General features: G+C 37.7%; 2 protein-coding genes and 1 long non-coding RNA gene across 3 annotated transcripts; all 3 read left to right on the top strand.

Moving 5' to 3' along the window:
• The first annotated feature begins 9,599 nt into the window (after positions 1–9,599).
• LOC118047161 (kunitz trypsin inhibitor 5) lies at positions 9,600–10,445 on the top strand. Its single transcript, XM_035056349.2, has one exon. It carries the CDS (start codon positions 9,649–9,651, stop codon positions 10,267–10,269), a length of 621 nt encoding a protein of 206 aa, XP_034912240.1. The 5' UTR covers positions 9,600–9,648; the 3' UTR covers positions 10,270–10,445.
• A 299-nt stretch (positions 10,446–10,744) lies between these two features.
• LOC140954821 (uncharacterized) lies at positions 10,745–11,366 on the top strand. The gene is made up of 2 exons (XR_012168318.1): positions 10,745–10,850; positions 11,030–11,366. It is a non-coding gene; the product is annotated as an uncharacterized lncRNA (long non-coding RNA).
• A 7,238-nt stretch (positions 11,367–18,604) lies between these two features.
• LOC118047164 (kunitz trypsin inhibitor 5) lies at positions 18,605–19,418 on the top strand. The gene has a single exon (XM_035056351.2). It carries the CDS (start codon positions 18,625–18,627, stop codon positions 19,243–19,245), a length of 621 nt encoding a protein of 206 aa, XP_034912242.1. The 5' UTR covers positions 18,605–18,624; the 3' UTR covers positions 19,246–19,418.

Below are 19,418 nucleotides of genomic sequence, written 5' to 3'. Positions count from 1 at the left end.
TTCCAATCATGTTGTCCTTAACCCAAATTTTAATTCATTCTTCATTTATTTCATTTTACTTGTTTTTTATCATCATTATTATTTTTTCATCAATTTTTTTTTTGTCCTTTTAAACAAATAAAATAAAAATAAAAATAAAAATTAAAATGGTCCAAAAATTTGGGTTATGACAATTGCCCCCTCTTTATAATATTTACTATGCAAAGATATTGAAAAATTTAATTTTCTTTTATCTTTGTGTAGTAAATTTATAAAAAAAAGTAGATAGAGAAAGAATCCTTTTTTTTTTTTTAGTCTTGAAAACTTTAAAAACAGTAGATTGACACACGACCTTTACAGAGATTGAAAAACAAGAAACAAGTCATTTGGAAGACGACCCACTTTTTTTTTAGTCTTGAAAATGGTAGATGGACACATGACCTTTACAGAGAGATGTAGAAATCAAGAAACAAGTCATTTGAAAGATGACCCATTTTTTTTGTTTTTTTTTTTTTAGAAGTGGTCTCATTATGATGGGTGACCTACCCAAAAAAAAGAAAAATGAGAGCTCGAAGGCGCACTCAAAAGAATGTGAGGGCTCAAAGGCGCACGAAAAGGAAAACGAGTGCTCAAAGGCAACTCAAAGAGGAAAGGGAGGGCTGAAAGGCGCTCCTAGAAGAAAACAAGTGCTCAAAGGCACTCCAAAAGGAAAGCGAGTGCTCAAAGGCACTCAAAGAGAAAAACGAGTGCTCAAAGGCGCTCGAAAAGGAAAGCGAGCACTCAAAGGTGCTCGAAAAAGGAAAGCAAGTGCTCAAAGGCACACGAAAAGGAAAACGAGTGCTCAAAGGCAACTCAAAGATGAAAGGGAGGGCTGAAAGGCGCTCCTAGAAGAAAACAAGTGCTCAAAGGCACTCCAAAAGGAAAGTGAGTGCTCAAAGGCACTCAAAGAGAAAAACGAGTGCTCAAAGGCGCTCGAAAAGGAAAGCGAGCACTCAAAGGTGCTCGAAAAAGGAAAGCAAGTGCTCAAAGGCACTTCGAGAAGAAAATGAGTGCTCAAAGGCGCTCCAAGAAGAAAGTAAGTGCTCAAAGGCACTTGAAAGGGAAAGCGAGTGCTCAGAGGCACCGGTGCTCAAAGGCATTTGAAGGGAAAAACGAGTGCTCAGAGGCACTGGTGCTCAGAGGCACTTGAAGGCGAAAGCGAGTGCTCAGAGGCACTTGAAGGGAAAAGCGAGTGCTCAGAGGCACTGGTGCTCAGAGGCACTTGAAGGCGAAAGCGAGTGCTCAGAGGCACTGGCGCTCAGAGGCACTTGAAGGGAAAAGCGAGTGCTCAGAGGCACTGGTGCTCAGAGGCACTTGAAGGGAAAAATGAGTGCTCAGAGGCACTGGTGCTCAGAGGCACTTGAAGGAGAAAGCGAGTGCTCAGAGGCACTGGTGCTCAAAGGCACTTGAAGGAAAAAGCGAGTGCTCAGAGGCACTGGTGCTCAAAGGCACTTGAAGACGAAAGCGAGTGCTCAGAGGCACTAGTGCTCAGAGGCACTTGAAGGGAAAAGCGAGTGCTCAGAGGCACTGGTGCTCAGAGGCACTTGAAGACGAAAACGAGTGCTCAGAGGCACTGGTGCTCAGAGGCACTTGAAGGGAAAAACGAGTGCTCAGAGGCACTGGTGCTCAAAGGCACTTGAAGGGAAAAGCGAGTGCTCAGAGGCACTTGAAGGGGAAAACGAGTGCTCAGAGGCACTAGTGCTTAAAGGCACTTGAAAGGAAGCAAGTGCTCAAAGGCACTCGAGGAGGATGGTGAGTGCTCAAAGGCACTTGAAGAAGAAACGAATGCTTAAAGGCACTCGAGGAGGAAAGTGAGTGCTCAAAGGCATTCGAAGGGGGAAGTGAGGGCTCAAAGGCGCTCAAGAGAGGTGGAAAAGCAAGAAGATTTTTCAGATGGCCTATTTCTCATGGGCGGCCTTCCCATCTTGAAAAATTCTCAAAAATATTTCCAACAACAATTTTGTTCTTTGGCCATTTCAAGTTGGCCTTCCACTTGGTGGATTCAGCCATAAATTTCTCATACAAAATTTGTGAAACTCTTTGTCCAATGTCTCAAATTTTTGATGATATGCATGCATCTTTACCTGTTTTGAAATATAGGCCCCCATTTCTTCTTAGTCTTCTCGTTGCTTGACTGATGAGGACTTGTTAATTCTGATTTGGGTCATCTTTGTCGCTTGGCTTCTAGCCCACTTGAGTTGGCCCATGTAAGTCTATTTCCAGATTTGTTCACACAACTCAGCATTTGTGGTGCCCATCACGACCCATTTATTTGCTGAAGATTTCTGACTCGTCAAATAATTTGAGAGGACTTATTCATTGCCCCTCGTTTCACTAATAAAAACAATCGGTGTCACTTGCTGAAAGGATCAAATTGTCTTTCGTAAACCAAAATGCCCCCTAGTCTTGTTGTGGGAAATATTCCATCTCTTTTTCTAGAATTTTTCCTTTTATACAATTATGCCCCCTTGTACTGGTCATTACCCCCAAGTGTACTTTGCCAGTGACTTAGACAAATAATGGTTTTAAAAAGATCATTCTCTCATTTCTCTTTTTGTTCATTTTAGTGAAGGAATATGGGTCTAGAATGAATCTTGAAATCTTGATCTTGCATTTTTGAAAACAAAAATTATTTTCGATGTGATCTAAAACAATTTGCTTTTGAAATCTTGCAACTCATTGGTTATTTCCTTTCTTGGAAAAAGAGGTTATTTGCTCTTGTGTTTGGCAATGAGATCTTTAGTCATGAGATGACCTTTTGTTTCAAAGTGAAGGGCTCGAGAAAAAGCTTGAGGTTTTATATGAGAAAAATTTGTCTCTTTTTGAATCATTCATTTTTATCAGCATGAATAATAATGAGTAGTTTATTCTTGATGTCATGAATCTTATGAAAAAGTATTCTTTGCATTTGGAGAGCATTGTTTATTGTTCTAGGTTACTTGCTTACTTGATTAGAAAGGACTTTTACAGGCACGTAACGTAGGCTGTGGTTCTTGGTTATGAAAGAAAAGGATTCATAGGGCTCAAAGAGTGTTTCAGGGTTTCAAAGAGTGTTTCAGGGTTTCAAAGACCGAGGATCACTTTCAATAGTTTGACTCTTGACGTCATTCAAATTTTCTTTTGCCGCTCTTCTTTGATTTGCTGCTTCTTTTCTTTTTATGGCTTTGCTAGGACATACTCATGTTATCTTGGATGTCACCTTTTTTAGTGATTTGGGCATGCCCCCTAGCTTTTGAGTTTCTTGGGCTTTTTATGCCTTTTTGGCTTTCTTGCAGCGTTTTCTATTTTCTCATTGAATTTTCTCTTGCCCCCAGTGTGGGGTGTGATCCTAGTCGGGATTTTTTCATGAAAGAAAAATTATTCAGGCTCAAAAAGGGATCGCAAGGGATATACTTATTTCAGAAAGTGAAAGGAATAACAAAGATGGCCTTTCCTCATTTCAAGCGCAAGCAGTTAAAATCAATAAACTTTGACCTCATCCAGTATGATTGTTTGGTCTTTGCAAAGATATATTTCATGAGTCATGAGTAAAGAGTTCACTACATACCATTATTCATACATTTAAAAACACACGATTCAAGAGTATAGGGTAAGGGTGTTTATTCATTTTTTTTTTGGTTTATCATTTAGTCACCTCAATGATGGAGTTGCTTGATTCAATTGTCATTCTATAAATAGAATGTTAAAAATATCATTCTTTAAAGAACATCAAATTATTTTTTTGAAATCAAAATACCAGATCAATTTTTCAAAACTCCAATAGGGAAATGGATTTTGGTACAAGAGATGAATTGCGTCTATAAGATCACGCGAGGCTTCAAAGGTGTATTCGTGAGTTCTTATAACAAAACTCTCTTAAGAAGATGAATAATGATTGGTCGCAAACACGATTGAATGACAAACTCATTATTTCATTGAAGCTTAGGAAAAAAAGTTCAACAACAAAGATCTTATGCCAACATGAATATTGGCATGATAACACAAAATGGGCTAAACATTTAGTGATCATTCATTGGAATTGTTGAAATCTTTCAATCATTCATTATCCTCGACAAGGGCATCTTTTCAACACTTAGTTGCAGTAGCATGCAGACCATTCTCGACCTACTATCACCATAGCTTTATCTTCAAAACAGTTGATATCTGGGAGTCGGTGCGAAGAAATTAACTATAAGAACGGTAAGTGCCTTGGCAACCCCCTTCATTGTCCTTTCCTTTTACGATGAAACCGTTCTTTTCAGTCGGATCATCAATTTTACCTAACCCAATAGCTTGTTCAATCCTCTCAGCTATAATAACTAGGTCAGTAAAATGTTGTGCAGAGTTTCTAACCAGGTACTCAAAGTATGGAGTTTTAAAGGTATTGGAAAATAAACTGATCATCTCTTTTTCCAACATGAGAGGATTAACTTGTGCAGCTACCTCACTCCATCTTCGGGCGTATTCCCTTATGGACTCTTTGTTGTCCTTCTCCATAGCTTGCAAGCTTAACCGATCAGGGCCCACGTCTATATTGAACTTATATTGCCTCATGAAGGCATCAACTAAGTCCTTCCATTTTTTAACCTTGGTATTGTCCAACCGCATATACCAAGTGAGGGCAGTGTCACTCAAGCTGTCTTGGAAGAAATGAATCAGCAGTTTCTCATCATCAACCACCTCAGCCATTTTGTTGCAGTATGCTTTGAGATGAGTTATAGGGCATTGAGTTCCCGTATATTTGACAAATTCTGGCACTCTAAACTTTTTGGGAATGACAACGTTGGGCACCAAACACATATTGACAGCTTTCACCAGGTCACACAAATGGTTTCCCTCAACTGCCCTTATCCTCTTCTCTAGGGTAGTCCATTTTTCCCAATCCTCTTCTTTCACCATCTTGCCCTTTTGAGATTCTTTCTCGGTGGAATCAGTGGTAGATGAAATTCTTGAAGGGTATGCTGGCTGGAAATGCATAGCTTGTTGAAATTCAGATGACATCCTACTTGCCCCCAGATTATGTGGATCGAAATGAGTTATATGCATATCTTCAAGCTGAGCTATAAGTGTTCCTTTTCTGGATTTATCTCTCAAGGCTTGCTCGAGTAGACTAGTAAGCCTTGTGACTTTTTCTTTAAGATTATCCACCTCTTTTTGATGTTGGGCTTCCAACTGGGCTCTTTCTTCGGTTTCCATTTGTCTTTTTCTCGAATGGGTGTTATAAATGAGTTTCAATGGGGGACCTATATTTCAACCTACTAAATGTAAATCATGCAAATATGCAAAAATGCTAAAGCAATAAAAAAAAATAATAAAAAAAATGCGTATGAAATGTGAACTTGCCCTTCACGGGGTGATAACCTAATTGGAAGATCCTAATTACTGAGTGCATCAAGGGGTTGGTCATTATCTAGTTTTCAAAGGGTCTCTCGCATGCTCAGTGATCGTCCATGAAAGGTCGATATGAGGCTTACAAGTAGTGTGAAGATAGAGGCCCTGAGTAATATCAGTTTGGCATATCAACCACTTCCAAGTAAACAATCAAGTGAGAGTTGGATGGTTTCACGAGTCTTACCCAGGCTAAAGCCATTGGGGTACCGTTACTTTCCCACTTATCCTAGGTTGCAAAGTGTGTGCTCTCAAAGTGATGCATGGCAACATAAACAATGATGCATGCTAAAGCAGTAAATGCAGGAAAAATAAACAAATAAACACAACAAAAAACAAACAAATAAATAAATAATAGAAATAATAAGACAAAAGACAAAGCTTAATCCTACGTCCCCAGCGGAGTCGCCATTCTGTCGCACCCGACATCGCGGCGGCCCTAAAAATAATTCTCTTGAATTATGAAAAAAGAACAGATATGTGGCATCTGGTTCTTTAGGGGAAAATGTCTTGTTTGAGGATTCGCCACCTAGTATTATGGTCACTAGGAACCCTAACTGGTCAACAGAGATTCTATGGCTCGGGATTGGTTACGTAAAAGGGAAGGTATTATCACCCCTTAAACGTTCTGCCTGAGGCAGACTGCATTGCTAATTTTATCTTAAATCGCTAAATGTTTATTCGCATATGTTATGATTATTTATTTATAATATTCATGACTCTGGCGCCAGTGAATATTCGAGCTCGAATAATTCCAACTCTGGCGTTGGTAAAAATTCGTAGCTGAAAAAAATTAGATCAATATTTTTTTATTCCCTACTCTAGCACTAGTGAATAAATAAATAAAAACAAATTTATTTTTTATCATGCACATATATTTTTTTTTAGCTAAATAAAATAAAATACAACGAATAAAAATAATATAAATTTAAACTGGTATTTTTATTCCTGACTCTGGCGTCAGTGAATAAACCAGTAAATTTACATTATTTTTATTCATGCATACATATTTTTTTATTTTTTTCTACCTTTTTTATTTTTCTGTTTTTTTTTATTTTTTTTATTTTTTCTCTTTTTTTTTTGTGGGGCTGGGCCCAGCTCAGCCCATGTGGCTGGGCTGGACCCAGCAGGCCTAGCCGGGTCACAGGCTTGACCCGGCTGGCCATTTTTCTGTTTTTTTTTATCCGCAGGCGTGCGTGAACCGCTCACGCACGCCTGTTACAGCAACATGCAATTAAAATGCAGGGAGGGGCAACGCAACGTACCTGTTGCTGCACTTGAAGACGGGGATAACAACTGACCAGCGTTACTCTTCTCTGCTACTGCTTTCTGTCTACTCCTCTGTTTTAGCTTTCCTTGTTCGGTTGTCTCATTCTTTTTTGTTTCGGTTTGTTCCCCTGCTCGTCGTCTTCTCCGCTGGTCCGCGTCCGTCTGGTGTTTGCTCCTCTCGTCCACCGGTTCTGTCCTCTCTTTTTCGTGTTTCTCCTCAGTTTTTCTTCCTTCTCTGTGGCCTTCTCTGGCTTATAAAGCCAGAATGGCCTTTCTTCACGCGTTCGTGCCTCACGATCGTGAGGCACGAACGCCTCTGTTTCTGTGAGAAGAAACAGGGGCAGAGAACTTGCTCCCCTCTGTACAGTTTCAGTTCTTGCGTCTTGTTGTATTCCCGGTGTTACTTCCTCTGTGGAAGCAGAGAAACGGAGATGTGATGGAGGACTGGTGGGCTAGCTGGTTTCTCTCCGTCTCACTCCCCGTTTCTCTCTTTTTTCTTCCTCGTGTCTCTGGATTTATGCTCTTGATTCTGTGTTTTCTTCCCCTTTTTTTTTTCCCTGCGCTCTCTCATCTTCTCTGGCTTTATAGCCAGGGAACGCCAAGCATTTTGAAACGGCTTCCAGCCTTTACTCCAGCAACCGTTCCAGCGAAGAAGATGAACAGTGCTACTTCAAATGAAGCCGTTTGATTGCTAATGGCCATTTGCGTTTTGGTCCTTGCTGTTTTGGCATTTTCAGTCCAGTCCTTGGGTAATTTGTAATTGAACCCCTGCATCTCAGCGCAATTTACACATTGGTCCTTGGGTTTTAATTTCTTTCAAATTTTGACAAGAATCAGCCCTACACTTTGATAATTTTTCAATTAAGTCCCTGATTTCATTAATTTAATTAAATCCAAGTCCAATTAAGTCTAAAAACCTATCAATTCTCCAATTAAACCCTTAATTGGATTAATTCCAAGCTCAATTAAGTCTCAAAACTTATCAATTATCCAATTAAACCCTTAATTGGATTAATTAAATTAATTATAAGATTAATTAAGTCTCAAAACTTATCAATTCTCCAATTAAACCCTTAAGTGGATTAATTAAATTAATTCCAAACTTAATTAAGTCTCAAAACTTATCAATTCTCCAATTAAACCCCTAATTGGATTAAATAAATTAATTCCAAGCTTAATTAGATTAATTCCAAAGTTTAATTAAACCCCAAAACTTCCAATCATGTTGTCCTTAACCCAAATTTTAATTCATTCTTCATTTATTTCATTTTACTTGTTTTTTCATCATCATTATTATTTTTTTCATCAATTTTTTTTGTCCTTTTAAACAAATAAAATAAAAATAAAAATAAAAATAAAATGGTCAAAATTTGGGTTATGACACCACTGATGTGAATAATTAAGGAAGAAATAGAAGAAGCAAAGAAGAAAAAGACAGAACTTTGGATAATTATGCGATATATCCTTTATTGAATGCCCTTAGGCTTTATATACAGGAATGAATAACAATAATGCTGAAAAGAAGGAAAGTGATCCCTGAAAGGAATCCTTATTATCTGCAAACTTGACTTGACCTAGTCAATAACAACTTGGCGATAAGCATTATCCACGTCCATGTGTTTCAACGTGCCCCTGCTTCTCCCACAATCACCTCTGTTGCTATACTCACGCCCGCATTACTACGTGTGCACATAACAGGATACAAATTGGACAAGTAGTATTGATGATTATAAATCTATAGATGGTTCCTTTTTTTTTTGTTAGACACTGATTTATTGAAATCAAGTAAGTAATATATAGTTGCTCGCTCCTCTACTGAAATTGAGTATAAAGCCTTAGTAGATGACAATGCTGAAGTTATCTGGCTTTAGTATTTATTGACAGATCTATAGATCCCTTATGTTTCTGATCCTACCATTTGGTGTGATAATCTTGATGCTACTTATTTATCTATGAATCTTATCTTTCTTGCTTGTACAAAACATGTTAAGGTTGATTATCATTTTGTACAGGATAGGGTTGCGAAGAAAGAGAATCAGATTTGTTTTATCTTCTCCTAGGATCAATTTGCAGATGCCTTCACTAAGCTATTTTCTACTGCTTATCGCTTCAAGTTTCAGGTCAATCCTCTACCCACGGCTTGAAAGAACATATTATAGAATGTATATATTATTATAGACATTACTCTAGTATTGTAATCTCTATCTTTACTATTATATATTGCCCTATCTAAATAAATAAAAAAGAATTGACTAACTAATAGGCAAGCCTCAACTGGTTCATTGAACAAATCCATTCACCGTGATATATAATTAGAATAAACTTTACGCAATTTAAAAATTAGTTTTCTTCTCTTTTCTTTTATTTTACGATTATCGTTCTTCTCAATACTTGTTTTTTAAATAACAAGCCATGCATTGCGGTGTAAGGTGTAAACCGCAAACGAGAAGTATATAAGGTAAAATATTTAACTTTCATGGACAGCCAGGCAAAGTATTTGACTGATCATCCATTCCAATACACAGAAAATTATTAACACTGATTAGCGCATGATTTGTAGTAGCAGACAAGAAGTTCTAACTTTATTTTATAACCTCATAAAATTCTTCGACATTAATGCAACTTTTTTCAAAGGACAGAACTATATATGAATAATACAACTTTAGCTAATTAACTACGGAACTCCTCTCCCAAAAACAGGGTGTTGTTTTGGATCGTCCCGGTTTTATCAAATAAAAGATCATATTGTACGAGCTACTCGAGGATATAAAATATAAGATTAGGTTTGTACAGGATCTTTTAATTGACTTTATGGCTGGTCAAGCTGCCAGTTTTAAATGTCATACACAGCGCTCCTTCAGAAGTTCTTACCAGCATGACGTCATTGCATCCATGCAGGCATCCCATTGTATTGCTAACTCTATAAATTAAAGCCTCTACCCAGTCATTCTAGCATAAACACATCACACACATTGAAAGTAACCCGTAACGACAATGAGAGCTGCAATTCTAGCATTGTCCTTCCTTCTTTTTGCCTTAGCTGCAGGTCTAGTGCCTAAGGTAGCAGCTACTGCTGCCCCTGAGCCAGTGCTTGACGTCACTGGTAAGATACTTCGAACCGGCACTAGTTACTACATCCTGCCGGTGGTCCGAGGGAGAGGTGGTGGGCTCAAAATGGCCAGCACTGGAAGAAGAACCTGCCCCCTTGCTGTTGTCCAGGAACGATATGAGGCATCAAATGGTCTCCCACTGAAACTCACACCTGTGAACACCAAGAAAGGTGTCGTCCGCGTCCACACCGATCTTAACATAAGATTCTCTGCTGCATCAATCTGTCACCAGTCAACAGCGTGGAAGCTTGACAACTACGATGAATGGACAAAACAATGGTTTGTCACAACCAATGGAGTTGAAGGAAATCCTGGTCCGGAAACAACGAACAACTGGTTCAAGATTGAGAAGTTCGAAGACAAGTACAAGCTAGTTTTTTGCCCTACAGTGTGTCAACACTGCAAAGTTATGTGCAAAGATATCGGGATTTTTGTTGATGCCAAAGGAGTAAGGCGTCTGGCTCTTAGCAGCGTGCCTCTCAAAGTTATGTTCAAGAAGGCTTGAAGATCATGATCGATGATGCATGCTCAAACACAATATCAATAAGCTACGCCATGTGCTTCTGTAGGAATAAATTCCATATTTGGAAATTAAAATGTATCTCATGTCGTTACATACAAGTGTATGTTGCCAGTGACTTGATCTCTTACTTAATAAAGAAACGATGTTGACTATTGTGACGTTGGTCTCCTTACTTCTCTCTCAATGGTTGCCGAAACAATGTGTTTCAGGAAAATTTAACAGCTGAAAAATATAGAGTATCGAACACTGATATTCGAATAATCTATCATTTGGTATAAACTCTATTATAGAATGTAATTATATAGGAAATATTGTAGTCATATTCTTATGTGGTAATCTCCACCTTTACTATTGTATATTGCCCTACTCATATATATAGAAAGGGTTGGCTAACCTATTAGGTTAAGCCTCCTAATTATTTCTCAACTTGGTATCAGAGCCTCCTAATTATTTCTCAACTTGGTTTCCCGACACCGGCGCGAATCAACATGTGACGCCTGATCTTGCAACTCTAACTGATTCTGCTCCTTATCTTGGTAATGATTTCTTGCATGTTGGTGATGGTAAGGCCCTTGACATATCCCATGTTGGACATACTACTTTATATTCCCCCAAACGCTTGTTTACATTAACTAATGTTCTTCGTGTGCCTCACATTACCAAACCGTTGTTATCTGTTCAGAAATTCTGTCGTGATAATCATGTTTATTTTGAATTTCACGATTCTGTGTTTTATGTGAAGGATCTCGTCACCAAGGAAGTTCTTCTTTCCGGTCGGAGTCATGATGGTCTTTATGTTCTCTCCGAGTCCTCGGCTACGTCAGTTCCTCAAGCTTTTTGGTCTCCTTGCATTTCCGCGACTGCCGACTTGTGGCATCGTCGTTTAGGTCATCCAACTCCTCGCATTCTAAATTTGTTAGTTTCTGATAATAAAATTATTTGTACGTCTAAACGATCTTTTACTCAATGTCAAGCATGTCCTTTAGGCAAGTCATCCCGTTTGTCATTACGACCGACGGGTCACAAAACTTCTACCCCACTTGAATTAATTTTTAGTGATGTTTGGGGTCCTGCTCCAATGTTTTCTTCTGATGGTTTTCGTTATTTTGTTATCTTTGTTGATGCGCACACTAAATATATCTGGTATTATCCGCTTGTTGCGAAATCTGATGTATTTTCCACGTTTCAACGTTTTCAGACACTTGTTGAGCGTCAGTTTTCTCTTAAAATTAAATCTGTTCAAACTGATTGGGGTGGTGAATATCGTAAATTAAATATATTTTTTCAAACAATTGGTATTCATCATCGATTAATTTGTCCTCATACTCATGAACAAAATGGCACAATTGAACGTCGTCATAGACATATTGTCGAAACTGGCCTAACCCTCTTAGGACAGTGTAATGCCCCATTGCGTTTTTGGAACTATGCTATGGAATCATCGGTTTATCTTATTAATCGCATGCCTACTCCTGTTCTTCAAAATAAATCTCCTTTTGCGTGTCTGTTTCATCGCACTCCTGATTATAATTTTCTACGCACTTTTGGGTGTCTTTGTTTTCCATTTTTACGTCCATATCATGCTCATAAATTAGATTTTCGATCTTCTCCTTGTGTGTTTTTAGGCTATAGCTCGTCTCATCTTGGTTATCGGTGTCTTGATTTAGAGTCTGGTCGTGTCTATGTCTCCCGTCATGTTCGTTTTCATGAATGTGTCTTTCCTTTTCAAAAGTCTGAACAGGTAACAACACCCCCGGTTCCCCCCACTCCACCTACCTATCTTCCATCACTGCAACCCCCTTCCTGTTTTCAGCCTCTTCCTTCCCAACTCGGCAAAACACACAACTCACCTTTGCCCCTTGCCGCAACCCCCCAGCTTGCTCCCCTGCCCGTTGATTTAGCCGACCCTGCCTCACCACCCCACACAGCCATACTATCACCACATGCTTGTCTTTCCAATGATTATTGTGCAGGAACAGGTTCTGACTTGCAGGATTCAGTTGCGGCACAACCTCGCACCTCCCCGGCTTCACCTCTTGGTCTGCAACTTTGTGTTGATCTCTCCTCTTATCCTCTTCAGCACATTCCAGGTACAGGTGTTGCTACTCCATGTCCCGCTGCTCCTAAACACCCCATGGTTCTTCGTCCGAGACAGCCCAAGACAGCGCTGATCACCACCACGGCAGCCACCTCTGCTGCTTCCTTCAGTCGGGTATCTTCTCCTCCCTCGCATGAGCCACTTATTTTTCCTGATGCTAACAGATATGAGGCGTGGCATAATGCTATGCGAGAGGAAATTCAGGCCTTACGCGCAAACAGAACATGGACTTTAGTGCCATTTCATCCGTCCATGAATGTTGTTGGTAGCCGATGGGTCTACAAAATTAAACGCAAATCTGATGGTAGCATTGAGAGGTATAAGGCGCGCCTGGTTGCTAGGGGCTTCACTCAGCAAGAAGGTATTGATTACTCAGAAACTTTTAGTCCTGTTATCAAACAGGCAACAGTCCGCTTAGTGTTCTCCATTGCAGTTTCGAGTGGTTGGAAAATTCATCAGCTTGACATTCATAATGCATTTCTAAATGGAGTCCTTGATGAAGAGGTTTACATGAAACAACCTCCAGGTTTTGTTGATTCTGCACTCCCAGGTCATGTATGTCGATTGCATAAATCTCTATATGGGTTAAAACAGGCTCCGCGGGCTTGGTACACTCGTCTGAATGATTTTCTATTATCCATTGGTTTCCGTGCTTCTAAAGTGGATACCTCATTGTTTATCTTCTCGGTTGGTAGTGACATTTGTTATCTTTTGGTTTATGTTGATGATATTCTGCTTACGGGTAATAATGGAACTCTGCTACAACGACTCATTCAGCTACTGAGCTCTGAATTTAAACTTCGGGATTTGGGTGATGTTCATTATTTCTTGGGTATTGAAGTGCAGTGTACTAGTCTGGGACTTATGCTTTGTCAACATAAATATACACTTGATATCCTCACACGAGCTGGTATGTTATCCTGTAAACCAGTTGATACTCCTATTTCGGCATCCAAAGCCACCATTATGCCGGATCCATTGTTTTCTGATGCTACTCGTTTTCGGCAACTTGTTGGTGCTCTCCAATATCTCACTTTCACACGCCCGGATATTTGCTTTGCTGTTAACCGGGTCTGTCAATTTATGCATGCTCCTACAGAATCCCATTGGGCTGCCGTGAAACGCATCTTGCGTTATCTCCGTGGTACGGCATCACATGGTTTACATATTACTCGCAGCTCTTCCTTTGCTTTACACGGTTTTACAGATGCAGATTGGGCAGGTAGTATTGAGGATAGAAAGTCTACAGGTGGTTATCTTGTGTTCTTTGGTCAGACGCCAATTTCATGGAAATCGAGTAAGCAACGCACTGTTGCTCGTTCTTCGACGGAAGCTGAGTACAAAGCCTTAGCCGATGGCACGGCTGAAGTTATCTGGCTTCAGTACTTGTTAACGGATCTTCAGATTCCGACTCATTCTGCTCCTATTATCTGGTGTGACAACCTTGGTGCCACGTATTTGTCCGCAAACCCTATATTTCATGCTCGCACAAAACATATTGAGATTGATTATCATTTTGTCCGAGATAGAGTTGCGAAGAAGGAGATTCAGATTCGTTTTATTTCCTCTCAGGATCAACTTGCCGATGTCTTCACTAAGCCACTTCCTGCTGCTTCATTTACTACTTTTAAATTCAAGCTTCGGGTTGATCCTCCACCCTCAGCTTGAGGGGGCGTATTATAGAATGTAATTATATAGGAAATATTGTAGTCATATTCTTATGTGGTAATCTCCACCTTTACTATTGTATATTGCCCTACTCATATATATAGAAAGGGTTGGCTAACCTATTAGGTTAAGCCTCCTAATTATTTCTCAACTAACTCATCTCTAGAAAATCAAGCAAAACCTCTTCTCAATTAAAAAAAAAAAAAAAAGCATAAATGAAACTTTTTTTTTCCTCTTGAAAATGAAGTTTTTCGTGCAAAAATGAAACAACCATGTTTGCCTTTTTACTTTATTTTGGTTTTTAATGTGATCTCCGTTTTTTTAAGCCAACATGTAATCTAAAGTGGTAAGTTTCACATTGTCTCCTGAAGGTGGGTGGAAAGTGAGGGTTTGAGTTTTCAAACCTTAAAAACTTATTTTTCAATTTTTTTCGTTTAAAAATAGAAAATAAAACAATTTAAAAATCATGATAAACCCATTTATAACTTTAAGACACTCTTTTATGGGTGAAAAAAAACATGAAACTAAAATAAATATAAAAAATTCTTAAGCCCAAATCTACTTTCTCTGGCCACTCTAGCGAGATGGCTACAGAGTATCTCTATGGCACTTCTCTCATCATTATGAACTAATTGACACAAGCTTAGATAATTTTTTTTTTTTTTTTTTGAGGAATGGCTAGCCGACCAATTCTTTTTTTCTTCCCTTTTGCCAATAATTTACTCTCTTCTCTTTCAAAATTAAAGGACTGAAACATGAAAAAAATAGTTTAGACCTAAACATAAAATACAAAAAACCAAAGGGACAAAAATGAATACAATGAGACCTTTGAGTGAAAATATTTAAAAAAATAAGAGAGGAGAAAAGGTCCCATTTATTTTTTATGCATTTTATTTTCAAATTTTTTCTTTCAATTATTTTTATGCTATAAATCTAAATCCAAATTCATTTAATCATTTATTATTATCTATTTTTGGATCCTTGCCTGAGAAAAAAATAAATTAAAAGATATATTAGGATGAAAGTAAAAAATATGTAGTAATGAGAATAGGATGCTAGATTGCTCAGAAACTAGCCAAAATTGATTGAGAAAAGTTTAAAAAATACAAAGATTAAAATATAATAATATATTACTGACTTATGAGAGCTTTGTTGACAAAGAAAATTCAATTTGAGAAAAAAAATTCAAAATTAAATATTCATGGACTCAATTAAATTTTATTGAAGGTTTAATTGAATTTATGAAGGTTTTGATGAAAAGATAAATTTATTTTTAAGCCAATTCAGGCTTTAATTAGAAGAAGTTAAAGTTCTATGATCAAATTATAATTTTTAAGAGTTGATTTGGTCAAATCAAGGGTTTAATTGCATAAATATTAAAGTTTGATGGTCAATTAAGGACTTGATTGAATAAATCTAAAACCAAGGACGAGATTGAAAAATGCAAGTAGATAAAGGGATTGGAATTGACTACATTAGGGGCTAAATTGAAAGCTTGTTGATCAATGGAGGGTCAAATTGCATAAATCTAAGACCAAGAACTAAAGTAAAAAAGGCGACCAACATCAGGGTTGATGTAGGAATTTGGCAGGGATGCAATTGAATTGATGGCTAAAATCAAAATTGCAATTGACTTAATTGAATAAATCAAAAATTAAGGATTGATTTGGAAATTGACACATTTTTCGCCACATTTTTTTAAATAAAACGGCATGTTTCAGTCAAAATGACATCGTTTCATGCACTATTAAAAAAAAAAAAGTCAAAGAATGGTGTTGTTTTGAATGGTACTGCTCTTTTTCTTCGTCTTCCCTAGATATGCAGCAGGGGAAGAAGAACGTTTTCCCTATTTTTTTCCTCGCTCTCTCTCTCCCCACTTGCCTCTCCCCTGACATAACCCATGCCCGCACATACCCTACAATCATAATAAGGAAAACAAGGGGAGCCATGCCCTGCAAATAGTTCCCCATTGCTCACCTTACCTTACACCATGGCAGGCGTAAGGTGCCTCTTTCTTTCCTGTGCCTATAAATACATAGGGACAAATGACAGCCAGGGAGGGGGGAAAGATTTCAAAAAATCACAAAGAAGATGGTGAAACAAGGGGGGCAAAAGACCAACAAAAAATAGGGGAAAGGGGAAGGAAAAAAAAACCGAGAGATCGTTCTAGGAGAGAAGGGAAACAAAGGAGAGGAGAGTTGAAAAATAACAGGGGAGAAAAAAGGAGAAAAACAAAAAGAAATGGGGGAATGGTTTGAAACAGAGGAGGACAGAGAGTGGATGAAAAGAAAAAAAAACAAAAGAAATAGAAGAAAGAAGGAAAATAAAGATTAAAATAGAGACAAACAAGAGAGAAGAAAAACAGAAAGAGAAACATAGGAACTAGGAAGGAACAAGAAGACAAGAATAGAAGGGGAAGACTATAAATAGAAAGAAGGATAAATACAGAAAACACAGAGAAAGGAAGAAAAACCATAGGCCAAACAGCTTCCTTAGTTCACAACCACCACCGCCACCAGCACCAGAAGCCACTAGCGCAACCAACGCCACCAGGTCAACTTCCCTCTCTTCCTCCTCCTCCTCCTTCTTCTTCTTCTTCTTCTTCTTTTTTTTTTTTTTTTTTTTTTTCTGGTTGCCCTCCATTGTTCTGCAAATGAAGTGAAATAATTCACTCTCCACTATTCACATGAACAGTGGAGAGCTGCTTCATTATTTTTTGGGTCGGACAAGTTCGACCCACACTAAAATGCATTGGGCCGGGTCTAGTCGAATCAAATAAATTTCAATAATTCTTTTGAAAAATTTATGATTTTCTTGCGTATTTTTATGCTATTTTGTGTAACAATGGTTTGTACTTTTATACCATAAATATACAAATTCAATATTAAAATACTCGGCTTTCGTCGAAACATTGCAAATAATATAAAACAAAAAAAATATTTTCATGCATACAACCAAGTCTCTAAAAAAAAATATCGTGTTTTCATAACAACAAAAATTCAAAAATATATTTTAACATGCACTTTGGTTTGAATAACCAATTTATGAAAGCCATAAGGACGAGACCAATATTTTTAAAAATACCTAAAAAACATATAGTCTTTCTTTGGTATCTAGGTTTACGAATTTATACGTAGAATATATTCCCGATATTAAAAATATATTTCTTTTATAAGATATTAGAACGGTTAGGTTTTTATCAGATAAAATAAGAATCTTTTTACCATGGAATTTTCTTAAATCGTGAACGTACCAGCAATTCAAAAACAATAACACTCTAATTTATTTCAGATAATCAAATAAATGCAATTTATTTTAGGTAGAGCGTATTTAGAATGTTAATATATTTTTTTTATACAATCAGTCTCTATGTCCCATCTCTAAGACTAGTTAGGGTTTCTAGTTATCAAAATACTAGTTAAAGACTTCCATTCTCGCTTTCCATTTATAAGAGATAAGAATTCCTTGTTTTTTTTATTTTCCCGATTACTTTAAAACCAACAAAGTGGATTTATTTACTGTAACACTGTATACGTGCGACATTACTCTTAAACTAAAATTTTAAAATTGATCAAACACATTAAATTTGTTAGAATGTGCAAAGAAAAGAAAATCTCAACACATAAAACTTCATCAACATAGATATAATGATTTATATTGATTTATATTGATTTAAGATAAAAACTATAATTTTTTTAAAAATTTAATATTGATTACTTATCACATTACTTATCAATTTATATTGATTTAAGATAAAAAACTATAATTTTTTAAAAAATTTAATAGACAAATATAAATTTAAGTAAATTATAGGATAGCACGACTAATTTTACTAGAGAAAATTTGTAGATCATAATAAAAAAAAACATAACACTGTTCATTGAAGAAAGCCATCCACCGTGATTTACGAGGAGAAGAAAAAACCTGCACTTTAAAATGTGGTTTTCTTTTATTTTATATTTTAGTGTATAATATTGTCTTATCAATCATTGTTGTTTAATACACAAGCCAAGCGATGCGATGTAAGGTGGAGACCGCAAACAAGAAGTATAGAAGGCAAAGTCTCTGACTTTCATGGACAGTACTTAGGCAAAGTATTTGACTGATCATAAACAGATTAGCATGAACATGATGTGTAGTAGCAGACAAGAAGTTCTGACTATGTGCCTCACAAAGCTCTTCAACATTAATGCAATTTTTGTCAACGTAGGACACTGTATATGAATAATAGTAATACACAACTTTAGTTTATTACCTTAGGAACTCTTGTTTTCCAAAATTAGGGTGTTGTTTTGGACCGTCTCGATTTTATCAAATAAAAGATCATATTGTACGAGCTAATCAAGAACATAAAATATAGGATTAGGTTTATCCAAGAACTTTTAATTGACATTATGGCTGGTCAAGCCACCAGTTTTAAATGTCATGCACAGCGCTCCTTCAGAAGTTCTTACCAGCGTCATGCATCCATGCAGGCATCCCATTGTATTGCTAACTCTATAAATTAAAGCCTCTTCCCATTCATTCTAGCATAAACACATCACCCACATTGAAAGCAACCCGTAACGACAATGAGAGCTGCAATTCTAGCATTGTCCTTCCTTCTTTTTGCCTACGCTGCAGGTCTAGTGCCTAAGGTAGCAGCTACTGCTGCCCCTGAGCCAGTGCTTGACGTCACTGGTAAGATACTTCGAACCGGCACTAGTTACTACATCCTGCCGGTGGTCCGAGGGAGAGGTGGTGGGCTCAAAATGGCCAGCACTGGAAGAAGAACCTGCCCACTTGCTGTTGTCCAGGAACGATATGAGGCATCAAATGGTCTCCCACTGAAACTCACACCTGTGAACACCAAGAAAGGTGTCGTCCGCGTCCACACCGATCTTAACATAAGATTCTCTGCTGCATCAATCTGTCACCAGTCAACAGCGTGGAAGCTTGACAACTACGATGAATGGACAAAACAATGGTTTGTCACGACCAATGGAGTTGAAGGAAATCCTGGTCCGGAAACAACGAACAACTGGTTCAAGATTGAGAAGTTCGAAGACAAGTACAAGCTAGTTTTTTGCCCTACAGTGTGTCAACACTGCAAAGTTATGTGCAAAGATATCGGGATTTTTGTTGATGCCAAAGGAGTAAGGCGTCTGGCTCTTAGCAGCGTGCCTCTCAAAGTTATGTTCAAGAAGGCTTGAAGATCATGATCGATGATGCATGCTCAAACACAATATCAATAAGCTACGCCATGTGCTTCTGTAGGAATAAATTCCATATTTGGAAATTAAAATGTATCTCATGTCGTTACATACAAGTGTATGTTGCCGGTGACTTGATCTCTTACTTAATAAAGAAACGATGTTGACTATTG

The sequence above is a fragment of the Populus alba genome, chromosome 17 (genome assembly GCF_005239225.2).
Source record: "Populus alba chromosome 17, ASM523922v2, whole genome shotgun sequence".
Classification (NCBI taxonomy): Eukaryota; Viridiplantae; Streptophyta; class Magnoliopsida; order Malpighiales; family Salicaceae; genus Populus; species Populus alba.
The sequence above is the reverse complement of the archived record's forward strand: the minus strand, read 5'-3'. Positions and strand labels throughout refer to the sequence as shown.

What these genes read in the sequence shown, in the direction of transcription:
- LOC118047164 (XM_035056351.2), top strand. Translation starts at nt 18,625, where the DNA reads ATGAGAGCTGCAATTCTAGCATTGTCCTTCCTTCTTTTTGCCTACGCT.
- LOC118047161 (XM_035056349.2), top strand. Translation starts at nt 9,649, where the DNA reads ATGAGAGCTGCAATTCTAGCATTGTCCTTCCTTCTTTTTGCCTTAGCT.